General features: G+C 49.3%; 2 protein-coding genes across 5 annotated transcripts; both read right to left on the bottom strand.

Moving 5' to 3' along the window:
- Positions 1–239: 239 nt before the first annotated feature.
- LOC100274129 (uncharacterized) lies at positions 240–6,127 on the bottom strand. Of its 4 annotated transcripts, none has more exons than XR_004852435.1 (9): positions 5,629–6,127; positions 5,400–5,537; positions 4,274–4,342; positions 4,122–4,193; positions 3,257–3,339; positions 3,040–3,085; positions 2,462–2,669; positions 1,749–1,863; positions 240–1,154 (listed from the first exon to the last, which is right to left on the bottom strand). XR_004852435.1 is itself a non-coding variant. In NM_001365815.1 (8 exons), the coding sequence occupies exons 1-8, from the start codon at positions 6,073–6,075 to the stop codon at positions 1,816–1,818; spliced, it is 1,197 nt and encodes a 398-aa protein (NP_001352744.1). In that variant the 5' UTR covers positions 6,076–6,084; the 3' UTR covers positions 1,204–1,815. The 4 variants fall into 4 exon arrangements, 1 of the variants encoding a protein (NP_001352744.1); NR_158626.1 differs by having other exon boundaries at positions 988–1,154; positions 3,040–3,171; positions 5,629–6,085; XR_558234.3 differs by lacking the exon at positions 240–1,154 and having other exon boundaries at positions 1,203–1,863.
- A 1,939-nt stretch (positions 6,128–8,066) lies between these two features.
- On the bottom strand, positions 8,067–10,937 carry LOC103638664 (protein FAR1-RELATED SEQUENCE 5). Its single transcript, XM_008661510.2, has 2 exons — positions 10,752–10,937; positions 8,067–10,383 (listed from the first exon to the last, which is right to left on the bottom strand). The coding sequence occupies exon 2, from the start codon at positions 10,319–10,321 to the stop codon at positions 8,300–8,302; it is 2,022 nt and encodes a 673-aa protein (XP_008659732.1). The 5' UTR covers positions 10,322–10,383; positions 10,752–10,937; the 3' UTR covers positions 8,067–8,299.
- Positions 10,938–17,768: the final 6,831 nt, after the last annotated feature.

The raw sequence follows: 17,768 nt of genomic DNA, 5'->3' as shown, positions 1-17,768 counted from the left end.
TTCAAATATATAAAGAGGAGAGGCCTAGACCCGTAGGCGTTCTCTAACAACTCCCACGGGTTTAGAGAGATAAATAAGCGTGGAGGTAGGAGTTTAATTCGTCTGATCTAATCATATCACAGATTGTTCGCGCCTACGAACAGACCGTCCGCAGGCCGGACCATCCGGTCGTGTCCAGTGCCATAAATGGTTTTCAACAAAGGGTGTTCAACAGACTGAAAATAGTAACACTATCATCCTTAATCCTTAACCATGAGCTTTTGGGCTGTAATATTTGAAGTGTTAGATTACCTTACAGCCAAGTTTCTTAAACATCTTCGGTTACCCACATTGCAAACGAAAAGGGAATGAATGGTTTTGGAGACATCGGCAGTTCTCACCTACTACTGCCCGTACGGCTTGCATGCCTGCAGGGTCAGGACAGCTTGATAGGGATACAGGCGCACCAACCTTCAGCATCTATGGACACGTGCTGGATTTGCAAGTTGCATGCACTCGTCGCCGTGGTGCTTGAAAAACAATGCAATGCAACAATGGTTTTTGAGCATCTGACCAGGACATAGTTAAGACAGCGCTGAAACCTGTTTCGGATGATGCGTTTGGTGGCCAGTCAACCGAAAGGTGGCAACTGCATTTCATAATTATAGACAGCATGTCTGTTCGTCTGGCCAGATTACACTAATTGAAGGAGGCAACTGCATTTCATAACTAAACATAATGGCCTATCCATTGTGTATGTTTTCTCACTGTGCATGACGAAGTGTATATTTATAGTTATTAACTTATTATCACACAAACCTGTGGACAAGCGCTAAATTCTAGTTAGATTTTAGCACAGTCAGTTCAGCTGAACGTTCATAGTCAGGGTGTCCTTATTGAGTTCAATGTTGAGAGTCGGATTATCCAGGCAAAGTAAGCCCAAACAGATCAGCGGACCCAGGATGTAAACGTGACAGCCCAATCCAATCGCAGAAGCACGAGAAGATAAGTAAAAGGGCACTTCTCATGTATTTTCATTTTAATGTTTTCCTATATTTTAATCAATATTTTTGGTCGATAAACGAATCAAAATGACCTGTCGTTTTAGCATGTAGCTTATTACCTTTTAGAGTTTACATTTACATAAAGCAAATCTGACATCTACAACATTTCTCCTGCAGAGAAACCAAAAAACCAAATGCAGCTCAGACGGACTAAAAGTGTAGCAGCAAGAATGATAGATATAGTGCTCTAAATTTAACATGTAAATATTGTTTTACAGAAAAATGACCGAAAGTGTAGCAGCAAGAATGATACAGTGCTCTAAATTTAACATGTAAATGTTGTTTTAAAGAAAAATGGCTGAAAGTGTAGCAGAAAGAATGATAGTGCTCTAAATTTAACATGTAAAGATTGTTTTGAAGAAAAATGATAAGTAGCTTTACATGACTTATGTGCAGGTAAAAAAAGGACAGGACCGGTGCCATAGCCTCCTGCATCAGTAGGGTCAGAGGCAAGTTTTTTCCCTACAAATACTTAGGATAGGTTTGGTGACTAGGATGACGGAGGGATCCATGAGGAGGAATTCCCTTGTTTATTCAATTGAATAACAAAGGAATTCCTTCTTATGGATTCTCTCGTGGTCCCTGGTCACCAAACCAGGCCTTAGGGATTGTTTAAACCTTGTAACTTGGTGAGATAACTCTCACTACTGTAGCCAACCCTTCGACTTCTTTTCAGGTAAAGTACACAAATAGAATCAGATTTACCTTTCTAATGACTCACTGGAAGCTCCAAGCCCAGTGTGTTACATCGATCTGATGCCAGTATTGACGATTACAACTCCAGTGTGAAGTCAATTAGCCGTATAAGCACCTCGTTCCTCTTTGGAGAAGAAATAGCAGAATTTCAATAGAAAACACAGAAAATAGATACAATTGTCAAAACATCCAAGTGGCTTCAGCCAACCCTGGGCAGACATGGGTAAGGCAACATTCTACATTCAATATCCTAGAAGACGAATGACTAGTTTTATTAGAGAATCACGTAGTTTCTTAGAACTAGCAGCCCCTTTGTTTCGTTGGAATTGAATTCCATTCTAATAATCATAATTTTGACACAAACTAATTAAGTTAATATATTTATATATATAATATATTTGTATATTATCATAAATCATATAAGAGAGATAGTTATACACTACACTTATGCTACAGAGAAGCAAGTAGAAGAGTATGATATAAGTTGTACATTAGAAAAGTAGCATGTAAATCTATAAAATCAATTTTCATCTCTCACCCCATGAATTTAAGATAGATTTATATATAAACTTTGGAAAGTTGTGGAATGTCGCTTGTCACATTCTAAAAAAAATAGCCTACTATATTAATCAAATTTCAATTCCTCAAAATAAAGAAAACAAACGGGGCCTCAGAGAAATTCATCAGTAATTCCATACCGGAAGAAATACAAAGAGATATACCATTAAGAAGCTCTTTGTCCTGGGATCATTGTAACGTGCAAGCAAACAGCCTGGATGAGGCTTCAATCCATCGTTAAGTAACTGGGAGCGCAGATCCTTCTCCTTCTGGAGCACAATTTCTTCTTTTGGTCGTCCACTGAATTTTTTCACTGCAGCAATGCCTCCTTCTACCTTCCGCAAAGTAACTGCTGTATTTGGAGCTGGTAAACTGATACAAGAAAATTTACCATTAGCCACAGAATTAAAACCATACAAATTATTGCGATTATCACCTTCATTACCTTATCACACCTATATAAAGTCACAACCTAAAACAAAAAATCAGAGGAAAAAAGAAAAGAAAATGGTACTCCATCCATTCTAAATTATAAGACATTTTAGCTTTTCCAGATGCATTACCTATACTATGTATTTAGATATAGTGTATATCTAAATGCATAGCAAAAACTATGTGCCTAGAAAAGCCAAAACGTTTTATAATTTGGAATTAAAGGGAGTAAGTGGCAAACCACCAAGGGAGAAACAATAACAGGAAATGGCAGGAGTTCTGGAGTTCAGATCTGAATTCTTGGATATACCTGTCCAAGTCTTTGTTCATTGGCAGAACTATCTGGATGGATACATCTGAAAGTGTGTTGTCAGAAGCTTGAGTGAAGACAGGTGTAGTCATCGGAATCTTTTCAGATGAAGCATTATTGCCAAATATATATCTAAATATATAAGTAAATTCAGTATTGTGGCATGAGTTTCAAGAAGACATGTTCGCTGACCACTTTAATGTATAGAATAACACACCCGGTTACATTGTTGAAGCCCGACGATCCTGTCAGTTTATCACCTTTTGCTTCAACCACTAAGAATGGCGCATAACTCCTAACCTGATAAATTAGTTATGCTCATAAATTTTACCTCTGGCTAAAATTTGCAAATAACTAAAATTTATAATTAGGATTTTTAATGATTATTACTCTGCAAGTGAAGATCATATGTATAATATAAATGAGAACATGTATGCATAGTGGATTATGAGGGCATGCCGATATTTTCTATACATTTGTGTAGTATATGCTAGTCAACATGTATATGGAATGCCCGTTTTGAAAATATAAGAATAATATTCATATTCTTATTCATAATTCAAAGAACTGAAAAAATGTTTGATTAGGCATAACAGTAATTAGCAGATGATATATTAGTGGTATCTGAAACATATATATTTCTAATATAACAATCACTAATAAGCACCAAATGATGGGCCGTTAGATGTCAACAGGCTGAGGCTTAGATTACGGAGTACAAAATAAATTGTCCATACAAAAATGGAGCCAGTGCCTGAGGCTCCCATATGAGTGAGATCTGGAGAGGGATGAATCGAGGCAAGTCTTAACACACAAATGTGGAGAGACAACTTCAAACACGCGACCTGGTGAGTGGTGACTCATTGAGACAATTTTCACCACTGCACCAGATCTACCCTTCTAGATCAAGTACATTGTAAATCAGTATAGATGATGCATTATATTACTCTATACACGAAAACTGTAGATCAAACAAAACGTAAGTATAAATGATGCATTAGATTGCTCTGAATACACAATATGTAGATCAAGGACAAATCACATTGTAAATCAGTAATTCAATATTGATGATGCACTGATACCTCATAATGTGCAGTCCTCTTTAGAATAAGGTAATTTGGTGTTTCTATGTCAGGGGTCTTGTAAATCCGTAGCTGCACAAGATGCCAAAAACCAGAGTCTCTAAATACTTGTTGACATGTGAAAAGAAAATAATAGGCTGACTGCAGATTACCTGTTTGAAAACATCCCATAGTCCTTCAGAAGAGAAGTACTCGTTGTTTTGTATCGAATCCCAAAGATCCTGCACTTCAGGGTAATAGAAAAATAGAGAACCATTTAATTAAAACAATACATTATTGTTGATTACTATGATCTAAATGAAGAAGATTAGCATGCAAAAAAAAACCATATCCCATATAGCAGGTGACAGCAGAACCAAAATAAATCAGTACATGGGTTCATGGAGAAAGCATAAAAAAGAAAAGAAAATAATAGCCATATGGGCTATGGAAGCTAAGTGCTAGGTGTAGGACTATAGCCATATCATTAAGCATCAGTATAGAAGTTTATATCCTGTGTTCAAGCATCACGTGCTAATGGTATGGTGGAAACAAAACAAAAGTTTCATTTAAGCACCCCATTGTACAAGGAAGCATTGTATCATGGTTGGCTGGGGATCACTACTGGACACAACTCCTTTGCCGAGCGTCTCAGACACTCGACAAAGGCTATTTTACACTCGGCAAAGGCTTTGCCGAGTGTAACACTCGACGTAGGACTTTGCCGAGTGCGGCGCTCGGCAAAGTCGGCTTTGCCGAGTGCCCGATAAAAAGCACTCGGCAAACCGGCCGGCACTCGGCAAAGGCCCGGATTCCGGTAGTGGATAGGGTTTAGTGTATGACAATTGACAAGCTATCAACGAACTACAAGTATACACATGAGCGAAGCTAGGTTCATTCTAGGGGGTGCAAATGCACCCCTAAAAAATACAGAATCAGTTAAAATGCGCAGATTTTCACCATATATGCACCCACATTACTTGATGTATATGCATCCATGAAGAAATTGCACACCCGTCAAATTTACTCTAGATTTGCCACTGAGTATACAGCATGGCGTATACGAAACAGGCAGGAAACTTGTCAGACAAACCTCTGTTAATTTTTGTACTGTGCAAACTAGTTCACCTGACAACTTGTAACTATATATTGCTCTTTACATGTACTATTGTCATTTGCATGTTCTTATACGCTGTATCTCAATGTGGTAACAAATAGGGGAAATGAACACAATGTTTTATGTCTGCGCGGCAAAAACCACACGAATCTAATTTCCGTCTGATAAGCAAGAGTGCTAACCACATGGCTGTTGAACTTGAGATTCTTCGGGTTGACGCCCATGATCGACAGGCCAGTGAAGACCAGCTCCGGCTTCCAGGGAAGGAGCATAAACTTCATCACCATGGTCCACCTCGTGGTGAGCTCGTACGGCCCTGTCTAGAACCAAATTCAGCACAGTCAACAGCTGCCACAACTAGAAACTTCGCTGCGCACGGGCGAGTCCTCGCCAGAGTCGAGCGCGCTGAACCTGCTTGACGGCGTGGAGGTAGAAGTCGGGGCGGAAGAGGAGCTTGAGGAGGCGGATGTTGAAGAGGTAGCCGTCGATGGTGTCGTGGCGGGTGATAGGGTCGCGGAACCGCACGCGGTCATCGTACGCGGACCGGTCGATGCCGACGTCGTCGAACAGGTGCGGCAGGTCGGCCCGCAGAAACTGACACAGCCTCTCTGCATCATCCGCAGAGAGGCCCCCGCCGCTGCCCATCTCCCCCTGGTCATCCTCCTTCGACGCGGCCGACGCCGGGGCCACAGCGCCGCCGGGCGGCGCCGCCCGTGCCGCGAGACGGGGTCTCCTCTTTCGGGAGGACGAGGAGATCGTAGTAGCGCATGGGCGGAGACGAAAGGACACGACGGTGCGGGGCGCCGGTGGCGGTGGGAGGACGAGGAGGCGGGAGCGGAGGCATGTGGTGTTGGCCATTGCTGCTGCCATTCGTTTCCGCAGAAGTATCTCTCTCTTCGCGTTTTACTATATAGACATATATTTCTTTTACAATTGCGCGCGTGTTAACATTTGGACCAGAAGATTACTGGCGGGCCTTGTCCAATCTCTAACCGCAGGCCCCCGCGTGTTAAAATCGATTGGACGGGTGAAGTTAACACTCGTCACACCTTGCAACTACACGTGGCTAATGGACAGTGCCGTGCAAGCACGGCCGGAGCCCGTCATGGGCCGTGCCGATTTAATCGATCCGAGACACGGTACAGATAAATAGCGGGCGGGGTTATGGTGTCTGTCCGTGAGCCGAAGTCTGAGCCCAAACATAACCCTACTAATTTAAAACGGGTTATGATAGACTATCATGTCGTATCGTGCTAAGGTTCTGAGTGACCAAAGGTCTGCCTTATAACATAGCTTGAAAATAATTTATTTTTCCTATTTTTTGTTGCTTATTTTTCTCATTTTTTTACAGAACTCGAAAATAGATGAAAGTGGGGATTGAGTTGGTCATATTTATATATATTATGGTGGCCTAGATTAGGACAAGACTAGGCCACAAACGGGTCATGCTAAGTCGTGGTCGGTTTGATGGGCTATCCGTGATTAGCATCGTGCTAAATGAGCTGACAGTAAATAGGTCGTGCCTGTGTCGCCCAATGGGCTTGTACCTAAGTCCAAGCACGACCCATGATGGGTCTCATGCCGGCCAAAATGGTGGTGCCTCGTGTCGTCCCATATAACTTGACCCATCTGGTCACCTATACTTGCAACACATGACCGACTATAAAAACGAACGAAAATAGACAGAAAACCCCTCTCGTTTCCATTTCCGTATTTTATTGGTGAAAACGAGACCAGGTCTAGAATAGCCAGGAACGAAAATAGATGTAGAATAAATGGGTGTAAAAAAGGGACGTGAATATTAAGCCGAAACTTGTAACTTATACAAACACACTAATATTGGTGGTTAGTTAGTTATTGAATGGCAAGATAATAACATGAAACAAATAGATACATAGAGGTAACACTTAGTTGTTGTTTGCTTGTTTATGATGTACTTATAGCTATGAGTGGTGTTGTTTAAGTCTTTAGACCACTTGTCACTGAGTCGATGGCTATAACGACCTCTTGTGATATAATTTGTCATATAAGGATATGAGGCTTTAACTAATGCACTAATATATATTGGGCTGATCTTGGATTTCTCAAATACGGGTTCAACCCGACCGTCTCTCGTTTTCGAACTATTTATGGATTTTCCACAAATTTAAAAAACGAGAGAATCAAATATGGAAAACGGTACGGATCGGGACGAGATTTTACCCGTTCGTTTTCAACCCTATGACCAACCAAAAAAATTCCCTTCAGTGTCTGTTTGGATGTAGGCATTAAGGATGGTAGAATTAAATTAGATTAATACTAAATCTTCTTGATATTGGAAATGAGTTGCAATATAAATCTGTTGTTTGGATGTATCTGGAATTGCAATTCCAACCAATACAGAAGGTCTATTCTCTAAATTATGTGAGACAACTTCTAGTTATAGTCTAATACTGAGGAATTGAACTTTAATTTAAACTATAAATTCATTATACAAGCAAACAACATAATTTAGGAATCTTGGTTCCAATTTCTAATTCTAGACTTCAATATCTACACCCAAACGGGTTGTCAGAGTAAGTTTAATAATATAGCCGACCATTGATGGCAAGGACAGTTGCAGTCTACCATTTAGCTCATTTGTATAATATTTAGCTCTTCACTATTAATACATGACTCCACTTGTCTTTCTCACATGGCTTCTTAATTTTTTTTTGTCTAAACCGACTGTAAACCTCTTTCCTCTCCTCATCTCTCCCCTATACCTAGCCTGTTTGGAGGCTCTTATTATTCTTGCTCATTTTCATCTCATCTTCTATCTTACTTCCTATTTCAAATTTTGCTTTCGTACAATCTAGAGTACAAAATAGTGTTTTCCAGAACTATATATACGGTCTGCTGATCAGAGACTTAGAAAAAGGAACGATTCAGCAAACAAGACTAAACATGTCTCGATTAGCAAATCTGGATTTTTCATGACAACCTGACATGCGGCTTAAGTCACTGTCGCAAGCACTTGAAGTTCCTCGTGTTCGCTCAACAAATTTAGCGGCAAAGATAGCAGGTTAATCTCTCAAATGCCCTCTAAAATAACGAATCGCTGCTATCGGCTTGATGCAGAGCGCAGAGCATCCTTGCACAGTTTCTCCCCGTGACCCCTGATATCCATGAAGGCTTTGCGCAGCACTTCCTTTGCAACTCTGAAGGCGCCGGCCGATACAGTTCCCTTCTCTGCACACTTGATCGCATCACGAACGAGATCATTATATCTTGATGCCACAGAATCTGGACTGCTACTTCCATTTCCAACGTTAAGCCCGATGAGTTCAGGCCCTGACTTAGCCTTCTTTGTCCATCGCTTTGTGATGCAAGGCTCTGGAAGCATGATGACACCGGCCAAGAGGAACACACTAAGGACATGCCTGCACAGTATCGCCGAGAAAGCGAATCTGCAGCACTCGCACCATGCCTTCTTCTCAGCAACGTTGTAGAAAACGGTGTGCCTGGTAGGAGGATCACCGTTTCTTTCGACGTAGTATTTCATGTATGATCCATCCTGAACCTTGACGGCATAATGTTGCATTGCTTCAACCAATTCCAGCTGGAATGTTTCAAATGCAGCTCTGGTGTAGATACTCCTCGCTTGTTTTTCCAAGACCATGTCGGTTTTCAGAAACTGTTCAGGAGAAAAAGAAGTGATGTCTTTCTGGGCTTCACTTGCATACAGACCATCTATATATTGATCAAATCTACTTATAAAAGTATTCAGAGAAACTCTTGAACTGAAGTTATTCCTATAAAACTTACTGACTGTTTCTACTCTGTGAGTTAAGGAAAGCTCAGCGAAGAAGAAGCTGGTTAGGTATGCAGGAACCCATTTGTGCCTAATTTCATACAGTGACTGCAGCCAATTATCGTCTCTCAGGCCATACTTGTCAAGAATGGAGCCCCAGAGCATGTCAAAAATAACCGCGGTATCACACCCATTGACACATCTCTTGAGCTCCTCATGTAACCCAGGAAACCTTGTGCGGGCATCAGTCAGTCTCTTCTTGCATCTAGACAAGATGCGCCATCTGCAAAGACGATGGAAACACTGAGGAAATACTTTTGCAACAGCAGCTGCTATTCCCTTACCTTCATCGGTAGTCAAGGAAAATGGCAACCTACTATCCATTGCTGTCAACCACGTCTCAAAAATCCAGCCGTATGAAGATTCCGTCCTGTCCAAAATTAAGGCACAGCCAAAAACAACAGTGTCACCATGGTGATTAACTCCTGTGAAAGCTGCAAAGGGCAGCATGTTCTCATTTTGACTACAAGTAGTGTCAAAGTAAACAGCATCCCCAAAGTACGTGTATGCCATTCTAGCTCTTGCATCAACCCAAACTGCATTGCTCACATAGTTTTTACTGTCAACTTGTATAGAAAAGAAAAAACTAGAATTATCTGATTGCATTTTCTTGAAGTAATTAAAGAGCCCTTGCGCATTCGTATCTCCAAACACGTTCCTTCGCACCTCCTGCAACTGGTTCTCATGTTCCTGAAACTTTCCAGAGAGGCGATGGAGTTGGACCTCCCGTGCCCGGTCTGCACTAACAATAACATGGGTGTGCTCCAGCACCAACTTCGTGATGACCCACCTATCTGGGCCCCTACGCACCACCTCCATCATTGCTGGGCACCCATCCCGTATAGAGAGTCGTTTCCTCTTTTTCTTATTGCTAGGCTCAACTGGCTTCTTCTTCCTGTGATGTCCCTCTTTCAAGCACACAAAACGCTTCATGACGAGCACCTCGACGCCCTTTCTTCGCTCACTACGGGATCGGGCAACACGAATCCCAAACCCAAAGCATAAAGCATATGCATTGTAGAATGCGCGAGCAGCAGCATCAGAGTCGAATTCCATGCCCATACGAGGTTCGTCATTTTTGGCCAATACATCAGCTGCCATCAGCAGCTCATTTCCAATAACAGGTGGCATGGATCCCACCGAGGGATCATCACCATGGATCTGGGAAGCCATCACGCCAGTTCCTTGGTCAATATTCTTAGTGAACGTATTATCCTCAGCGTCGATAAAATCTCCAACCAATCCCTCGTCTTCACTTGAGGAATACTCCATTCAGCAGTTTTCCAAAGCCTCAAATTTCAAGGGGAGATGCAGTCCTCATGCGCAATAAATCACTGCAATAATAAAGGAGCAAACAATGACTACATATTTCAAGTTAAGATTTCGAGTAACACCGCTTGATACAGAGATAACTTGAGAAGATGACGAAATGTCGTGAATGTAGAAGAAAGTGAATCCTAAAGCAAAGTGTCTTGACTTAAATTTAACTAGCTATTTATATCCAGGGGCGGAGCTAGTGAAGGATATGGGTGTACATCCGATAATTCTTTTGCAGAGTAATCGAAATTAGAAGGCATAATAATATATGTATACACTTGCAGTTAGATCAGATCCGATTACAAATAGCCAAAACAGCTTAGGTTAAGCTTTTGGTGCTCGGTTTCGCACAGCAGGAATGGAAAAGAGAGGGGAGGGGGCATACCTGGTGATTGGTGTGAGTGCTCGTTGTAGGAGAAGGGGCTCACGAAGACTTCGGAACCTGGCGTAGGCGGCGACGGCAGCGGAGTCGTCGCCGGGACGATAGTGCACGCAAGGAGAGTGGCAGTCAACGGGGAGCGAACGCACCAGCAGAGAGCAGTCCAGCCTGGTCTCCTGGGTCCTGGCTTTCTGGGACATGGGCCGCTCCCTTATTTCAAATAAAATGCTCTTTTGCAGTTTTTTTTCTTTTTCCCTTTTTAAGTTTTTATTTTTTAAATTTCTATATATCTACTAGTTATGTATCCATACGTTGCAACAAAAGTTAAAAATTATTATAAAACATCAATACGAAACTACAAACATCATTATTATTGTCGGGGACCATAATTAGGGGTACCCTCAAGGCGCCTAATTCTCAGCTGGTAACCCCCATCAGCATAAAGCTGCAAAGGCCTGATGGGCGCGATTAAGGGCATGTTTGTTCACCCCCCAGATTATATAATCTTGATTAAATAATCCTAAGAGGTAAACAAACAGTCCAGCTTATTTGCCCAGATTATATAATCTAACCCTTGATTATGATAATCCATAAGCAAGTGAGGAGGTGCTTATTTCAGATTATTTTTTCTCACTTCCCCACTACCCTTTCAAGTTTCCTAGAAATTACCCACCAATGCCATTATAATCCATCGAATCGTTTTTGCGCATATCCGGCATCCAGCGACCAGCAAATCCAGCATAATTCCTCCTCGACTCCTCCTAACCCTAGCCGCCAGGCTCCAGGTGCCATTGTCTGGTTTGACCTAGTACAAATATAGAGGGCATTCTTGTCTTTCTCATACAAAAGAATCCTATTAACAACTCAAATAATCTGGGAAAACAAACAGGACTACTCAGATTATATAATCCAAATTATATAATCCTCCAAAAATAATCCAGATTATATAATCCATGGGGGTAAACAAACAGGCCCTAAGTCAGGGATCAGTCCACACGAGTGACTCGATCACGCTTCACCCGAGCCTAGCCTCGGCCAAAGGCAGCCGACCTCGAGAGACTTCCGTCTCGCCCGAGGCCCCCTTTTTATGGCGGACACATCACCGGCTCGCCCAAGGCCTTGGCTTCGCTCAGAAGCAACCTTGACTAAATCACCACACCGACTGACCAAATTGCAGGGGCATTTAACGCAAAGGTGGCCTGACACCTCTATCCTGACACGCGCCCCCGGCAGAGCCGAGGTGACCGCCGTCACTCCACCGCTCCACTGGCCAGTCTGACAGAAGGACAGCGCCGCCTGCGCCACTCCGACTGCAGTGCCACTCGACAGAGTGAGTCTGACAGGCAGTCAGGCCTTGCCAAAGGCGCCACGGCGAACTCCGCTCCGCCCGACCCCAGGGCTCGGACTCGGGCTAAGACCCGGAAGACGGCGAACTCCGCTCCGCCCGACCCCAGGGCTCGGACTCGGGCTAAGACCCGGAAGACGGCGAACTCCGCTCCGCCCGACCCCAGGGCTCGGACTCGGGCTAAGACCCGGAAGACGGCGAACTCCGCTCCGCCCGACCCTAGGGCTCGGACTCGGGCTAAGACCCGGAAGACGGCGAACTCCGCTCCGCCCGACCCCAGGGCTCGGACTCGGGCTAAGACCCGGAAGACGGCGAACTCCGCTCCGCCCGACCCCAGGGCCCGGACTCGGGCTAAGACCCGGAAGACGGCGAACTCCGCTCCGCCCGACCCCAGGGCTCGGACTCGGGCTAAGACCCGGAAGACGACGAAACTCCGCCTCGCCCGACCCCAGGGCTCGGACTCCGCCCTGGCCTCGGCCGAACGACTTCCGCCTCGCCCGACCCCTTGGCTCGGGCTCGGCCACGGCAACAGAAGGCAGACTCAACCTCGGCTTCGGAGGAAACCCCACGTCGCCCTGCCTAGGGCACAGACCGCCACGTCAACAGGAGGCGCCATCATCATCCCACCCCGAATCGACTCGGGTCACGGAGAACAAGACCGACGTCTCATCCGGCCAGCTCCGCCAGAGAGGCAATGATGGCGCTCCACAAGCTCCATGACAACGGCGGCCCCCAGCTCTCTTACGGAAGCAGGACAACGTCAGCAGGAACTCGACCGCTCCAACAGCTGTCCCTCCATCAGGCTCCGCCGCACCTCCGACAGCCACGACATCACGCCAGCAGGGTGCCCAGATCTCTCCGGCTGCCACATTGGCATGTACCTAGGGCGCTAGCTCTCCCTCCGCTAGACACGTAGCACTCTGCTACATCCCCATTGTACACCTGGATCCTCTCCTTACGACTATAAAAGGAAGGACCAGGGCCTTCTCAGAGAAGGTTGGCCGCGCGGGACCGAGGACGGGACAGGCGCTCTCTTGGGGCCGCTCGCTTCCCTCACCCGCGTGGACGCTTGTAACCCCCCTACTGCAAGCGCACCTGACCTGGGCGCGGGACGAACACGAAGGCCGCGGGACTTCCACCTCTCTCACGCTCGGCTCCGGCCACCTCGCCTCTCCCCCCTTCGCGCTCGCCCACGCGCTCGACCCATCTGGGCTGGGGCACGCAGCACACTCACTCGTCGGCTTAGGGACCCCCTGTCTCGAAACGCCGACAGTTGGCGCGCCAGGTAGGGGCCTGCTGCGTGCTGACGAACAGCTCCCCGTCAAGCTCCAGATGGGCAGTCTCCAGCGACCTCTCCGGCCCGGGACGGTGCTTCGTTTCGGGACTCTCGAGTTCATGTCCTTCGACGGCAGCTACGACACGACACTTCTTCCACCGCCGCGCGACTACGACAATGGCGGCCGACAACCCGCCCGCCGGCGGCGGAATCGACGACGTCTTCCCCGCGTGATGGAAGAGCAATATTCGGGCTCGCTCCGTTCTCTCCCCCGCCAACGGAGGAGGAGGCGGAGCCGTCAAGGCCAGACGGGAGGCCGCGCTTCGTCGGCCGTCGAGCGAATCGACGCCCCCGACGCCCCGACGGAAGCCACGCCGGACGTCGACCTCGCGTTCGAGACGGAGGAGAGCGCCGTCCCCCCGCGGCACGCTGACCTTGAGCAAGAAGACGACGCCGGCGCGCTCGCGGAAAGCCTGCAGGACGTCGCCCTCGAACCAGGGATGACGGCGCAACCAGTCCCCGGTGTGACTACGTCGCTCCTCGTCGACCAAAAGGTAACGACTAACTCCCATCTTGCGTCATTTCGACTCGGCCTCAACCCGCCAAACGACCTCGTTTTGGCGGGCGCTCTCATTGAGGCGAGTGCAACCCCACTGAGGTTCTGTATGCGGTCGCCTTGGGACCGACTGACGGACGTCTCGACCTGCGGGCCCTCTGGGTCCGAGGAAGATGACGATCCCAGCATCGGTTGGGATTTCTCCGGACTTGGCAGCCCCAGTGCCGTGCGGGACTTCATGACCGCATGTGACTACTGTCTATCCGACTGTTCCGATGGAAGCCGCAGCCTTGGCGACGAGAGCTGCGGCCCAAGCCGCGAATGTTTCCACATCGAGCTAGGGGATCCCACCGAAGGCAACCATCTTGGCATGCCGAAGGATGGTGACCTCCCCAGGCCGGTGCCTCGCGCCGACATCCCACGGGAGCTAGCTGTGGTCCCCGCTCCGGCGGGGGGTTACGACCCACAACTCGAGCAAGTCCGCGAGGCGCAGGCCAGGCTCAACGAGGGAACAGGAGCGCTTGAGCCGATCCGTCGGGACGTCGGACAGGCATGGGTGGGCCAACCCCTGGCCGGAGAAATACGTCATCTGCCCCAAGGTCTCCAGCACCGCGTCGCCAACGATGTCAGGATCAGGCCGCCGCCCGCATCCAGCGGGGTCGGTCAGAACCTGGCAACCGCAGGAATGCTCATCCGCGCGATGCCGGAGCCGTCGACCACCGAGGGTCGGCGAATCCAGGGAGAACTCAAGAATCTCCTGGAAGGCGCTGCGGCCCGGCGGGCCGAGAGCACTGCATCCCGGAGGCAAGGATATCCCTCGGAACCTCATGCCGCGACTTCCCGATTCATGCGGGAAGCCTCGGTCTACACCGGGCGCACGCGCAACACCGCGCCTGCGGCCCCGGGCCACCTCGGCAACGAGCACCATCGACGCGACCGTCGGGCTCACCTCGACGAAAGGGTGCGCCGAGGCTACCACCCCAGGCGTGGGGGGCGCTACGACAGCGGGGAGGATCGGAGTCCCTCGCCCGAACCACCCGGTCCGCAGGCCTTCAGTCGGGCCATCCGACGGGCGCCATTCCCGACCCGGTTCCGACCCCCGACTACTATCACAAAGTACTCGGGGGAAACGAGACCGGAACTGTGGCTCGCGGACTACCGCCTTGCCTGCCAACTGGGTGGAACGGACGACGACAACCTCATCATCCGCAACCTCCCCCTGTTCCTCTCCGACACTGCTCGCGCCTGGTTGGAGCACCTGCCTCCGGGGCAGATTTCCAACTGGGACGACTTGGTCCAAGCCTTCGCTGGCAATTTCCAGGGCACATACGTGCGCCTCGAGAATTCCTGGGACCTTCGAAGCTGCCGGCAACAGCCGGGGGAGTCGCTCCGGGACTACATCCGGCGATTCTCGAAGCAGCGCACCGAGCTGCCCAACATCACCGACTCGGATGTCATCGGCGCGTTCCTCGCCGGCACCACTTGCCGCGACCTGGTGAGCAAGCTGGGTCGCAAAACCCCCACCAGGGCGAGCGAGCTGATGGACATCGCCACCAAGTTCGCCTCCGGCCAGGAGGCGGTCGAGGCTATCTTCCGAAAGGACAAGCAGCCCTAGGGCCGCCCATCGGAAGAAGCTCCCGAGGCGTCTGCTCCGCGTGGCGCCAAGAAGAAAGGCAAGAAGAAGTCGCAATCGAAACGCGACGCCGCCGACGTGGACCTTGTCGCCGCCGCCGAGTATAAGAACCCTCGGAAGCCCCCCGGAGGTGCAAACCTCTTCGACAAGATGCTCAAGGAGCCGTGCCCCTACCATCAGGGGCCCGTCAAGCACACCCTCGAGGAGTGTGTTATGCTTCGGCGTCATTTCCACAGGGCCGGGCCACCCGCCGAGGGTGGCAGGGCCCACGACGACGACAAGAACGAAGATCACCCAGCAGGGGGTTCCCCGAGGTCCGCGACTGCTTCATGATCTATGGAGGGCATGCGGCGAATACCTCGGCTCGGCACCGCAAGCAAGAGCGCCGGGAGGTCTGCTCGGTGAAGGTGGCGGCGCCAGTCTACCTAGACTGGTCCGACAAGCCCATCACTTTCGACCGGGCCGACCACCCCGACCATGTGCCGAGCCCGGGGAAATACCCGCTCGTCGTCGACCCCGTTGTCGGCGATGTCAGGCTCACCAAGGTCCTGATGGACGGGGGCAGCTGCCTCAACATCATCTACGCCGAGACCCTCAAGCTTCTGCGCGTCGATCCGTCCTCCGTCCGAGCAGGCGCTGCGCCCTTCCACGGGATCATCCCTGGGAAGCGCGTCCAGCCCCTCGGGCGACTCGACCTCCCAGTCTGCTTCGGGACACCCTTCAACTTCCGAAGGGAGACCCTGACGTTCGAAGTGGTCGGGTTCCGAGGAACCTACCACGCCGTGCTAGGGAGGCCATGCTACGCGAAGTTCATGGCCGTCCCCAACTACACCTACCTGAAGCTCAAGATGCCGGGCCCCAACGGGGTCATCACCGTCGGCCCCACGTACAAACACGCGTTCGAATGCGACGTGGAGTGCGTGGAGTACGCCGAGGCCCTCGCCGAGTCCGAGGCCCTCATCGCCGACCTGGAGAACCTCTCCAAGGAGGTCCCAGACGTGAAGCGCCATGCCGGCAACTTCGAGCCAGCGGAGACGGTCAAGGCCGTCCCCCTCGACCCCAGTGGCGACACCACCAAGCAGATCCGGATCGGTTCCGGGCTCGACCCCAAATAGGAAGCAGTGCTCGTCGACTTTCTCCGCGCAAACGCCGACGTCTTTGCGTGGAGTCCCTCGGACATGCCCGGCATACCGAGGGATGTCGCCGAGCACTCGCTGGATATTCGGGCCGGAGCCCGACCCGTCAGGCAGCCTCTGCGCCGATTCGACGAGGAGAAGCGCAGAGCGATTGGCGAAGAGATCCACAAGCTAATGGCGGCAGGGTTCATCAAAGAGGTATTCCATCCCGAATGGCTTGCCAACCCTGTGCTTGTGAGGAAGAAAGGGGGGAAATGGCGGATGTGTGTAGACTACACTGGTCTCAACAAAGCATGTCCGAAGGTTCCCTACCCTCTGCCTCGCATCGACCAAATCGTGGATTCCACTGCTGGGTGCGAAACCCTGTCCTTCCTCGATGCCTACTCGGGGTATCACCAGATCCGGATGAAAGAGTCCGACCAGCTCGCGACTTCTTTCATCACGCCGTTCGGCATGTACTGCTATGTCACCATGCCGTTCGGCTTGAGGAATGCAGGCGCGACGTACCAGCGGTGCATGAACCATGTGTTCGGCGAACACATCGGTCGCACAGTCGAGGCCTACGTCGATGACATCGTAGTCAAGACACGGAAGGCTTCCGACCTCCTCTCCGACCTTGAAGTGACATTCCGGTGTCTCAAGGCGAAAGGAGTCAAGCTTAATCCCGAGAAGTGTGTCTTCGGGGTACCCCGAGGCATGCTCCTAGGGTTCATCGTCTCTGAGCGAGGCATCGAAGCCAACCCGGAGAAGATTGCGGCCATCACCAGCATGGGACCCATCAAGGACTTAAAAGGGGTACAGAGGGTCATGGGATGCCTCGCGGCCCTGAGCCGTTTCATCTCACGCCTCGGCGAAAGAGGTCTGCCTCTGTACCGCCTCTTAAGGAAGGCCGAATGTTTCGTTTGGACCCCTGAGGCCGAGGAAGCCCTCGGCAACCTGAAGGCGCTCCTTACAAAGGCGCCAGTCTTGGTGCCGCCGGCGGACGGGGAAACCCTCTTGGTCTACGTCGCCGCGACCACTTAGGTGGTTAGCGCCGCGATTGTGGTCGAAAGGCAGGAGGAAGGGCATACATTGCCC

This window comes from Zea mays, chromosome 9 (assembly GCF_902167145.1).
Source record: "Zea mays cultivar B73 chromosome 9, Zm-B73-REFERENCE-NAM-5.0, whole genome shotgun sequence".
NCBI lineage: Eukaryota > Viridiplantae > Streptophyta > Magnoliopsida > Poales > Poaceae > Zea > Zea mays.
Note: the sequence above shows the minus strand (reverse complement) of the source record. Positions and strands in the feature narration are given on the sequence as shown.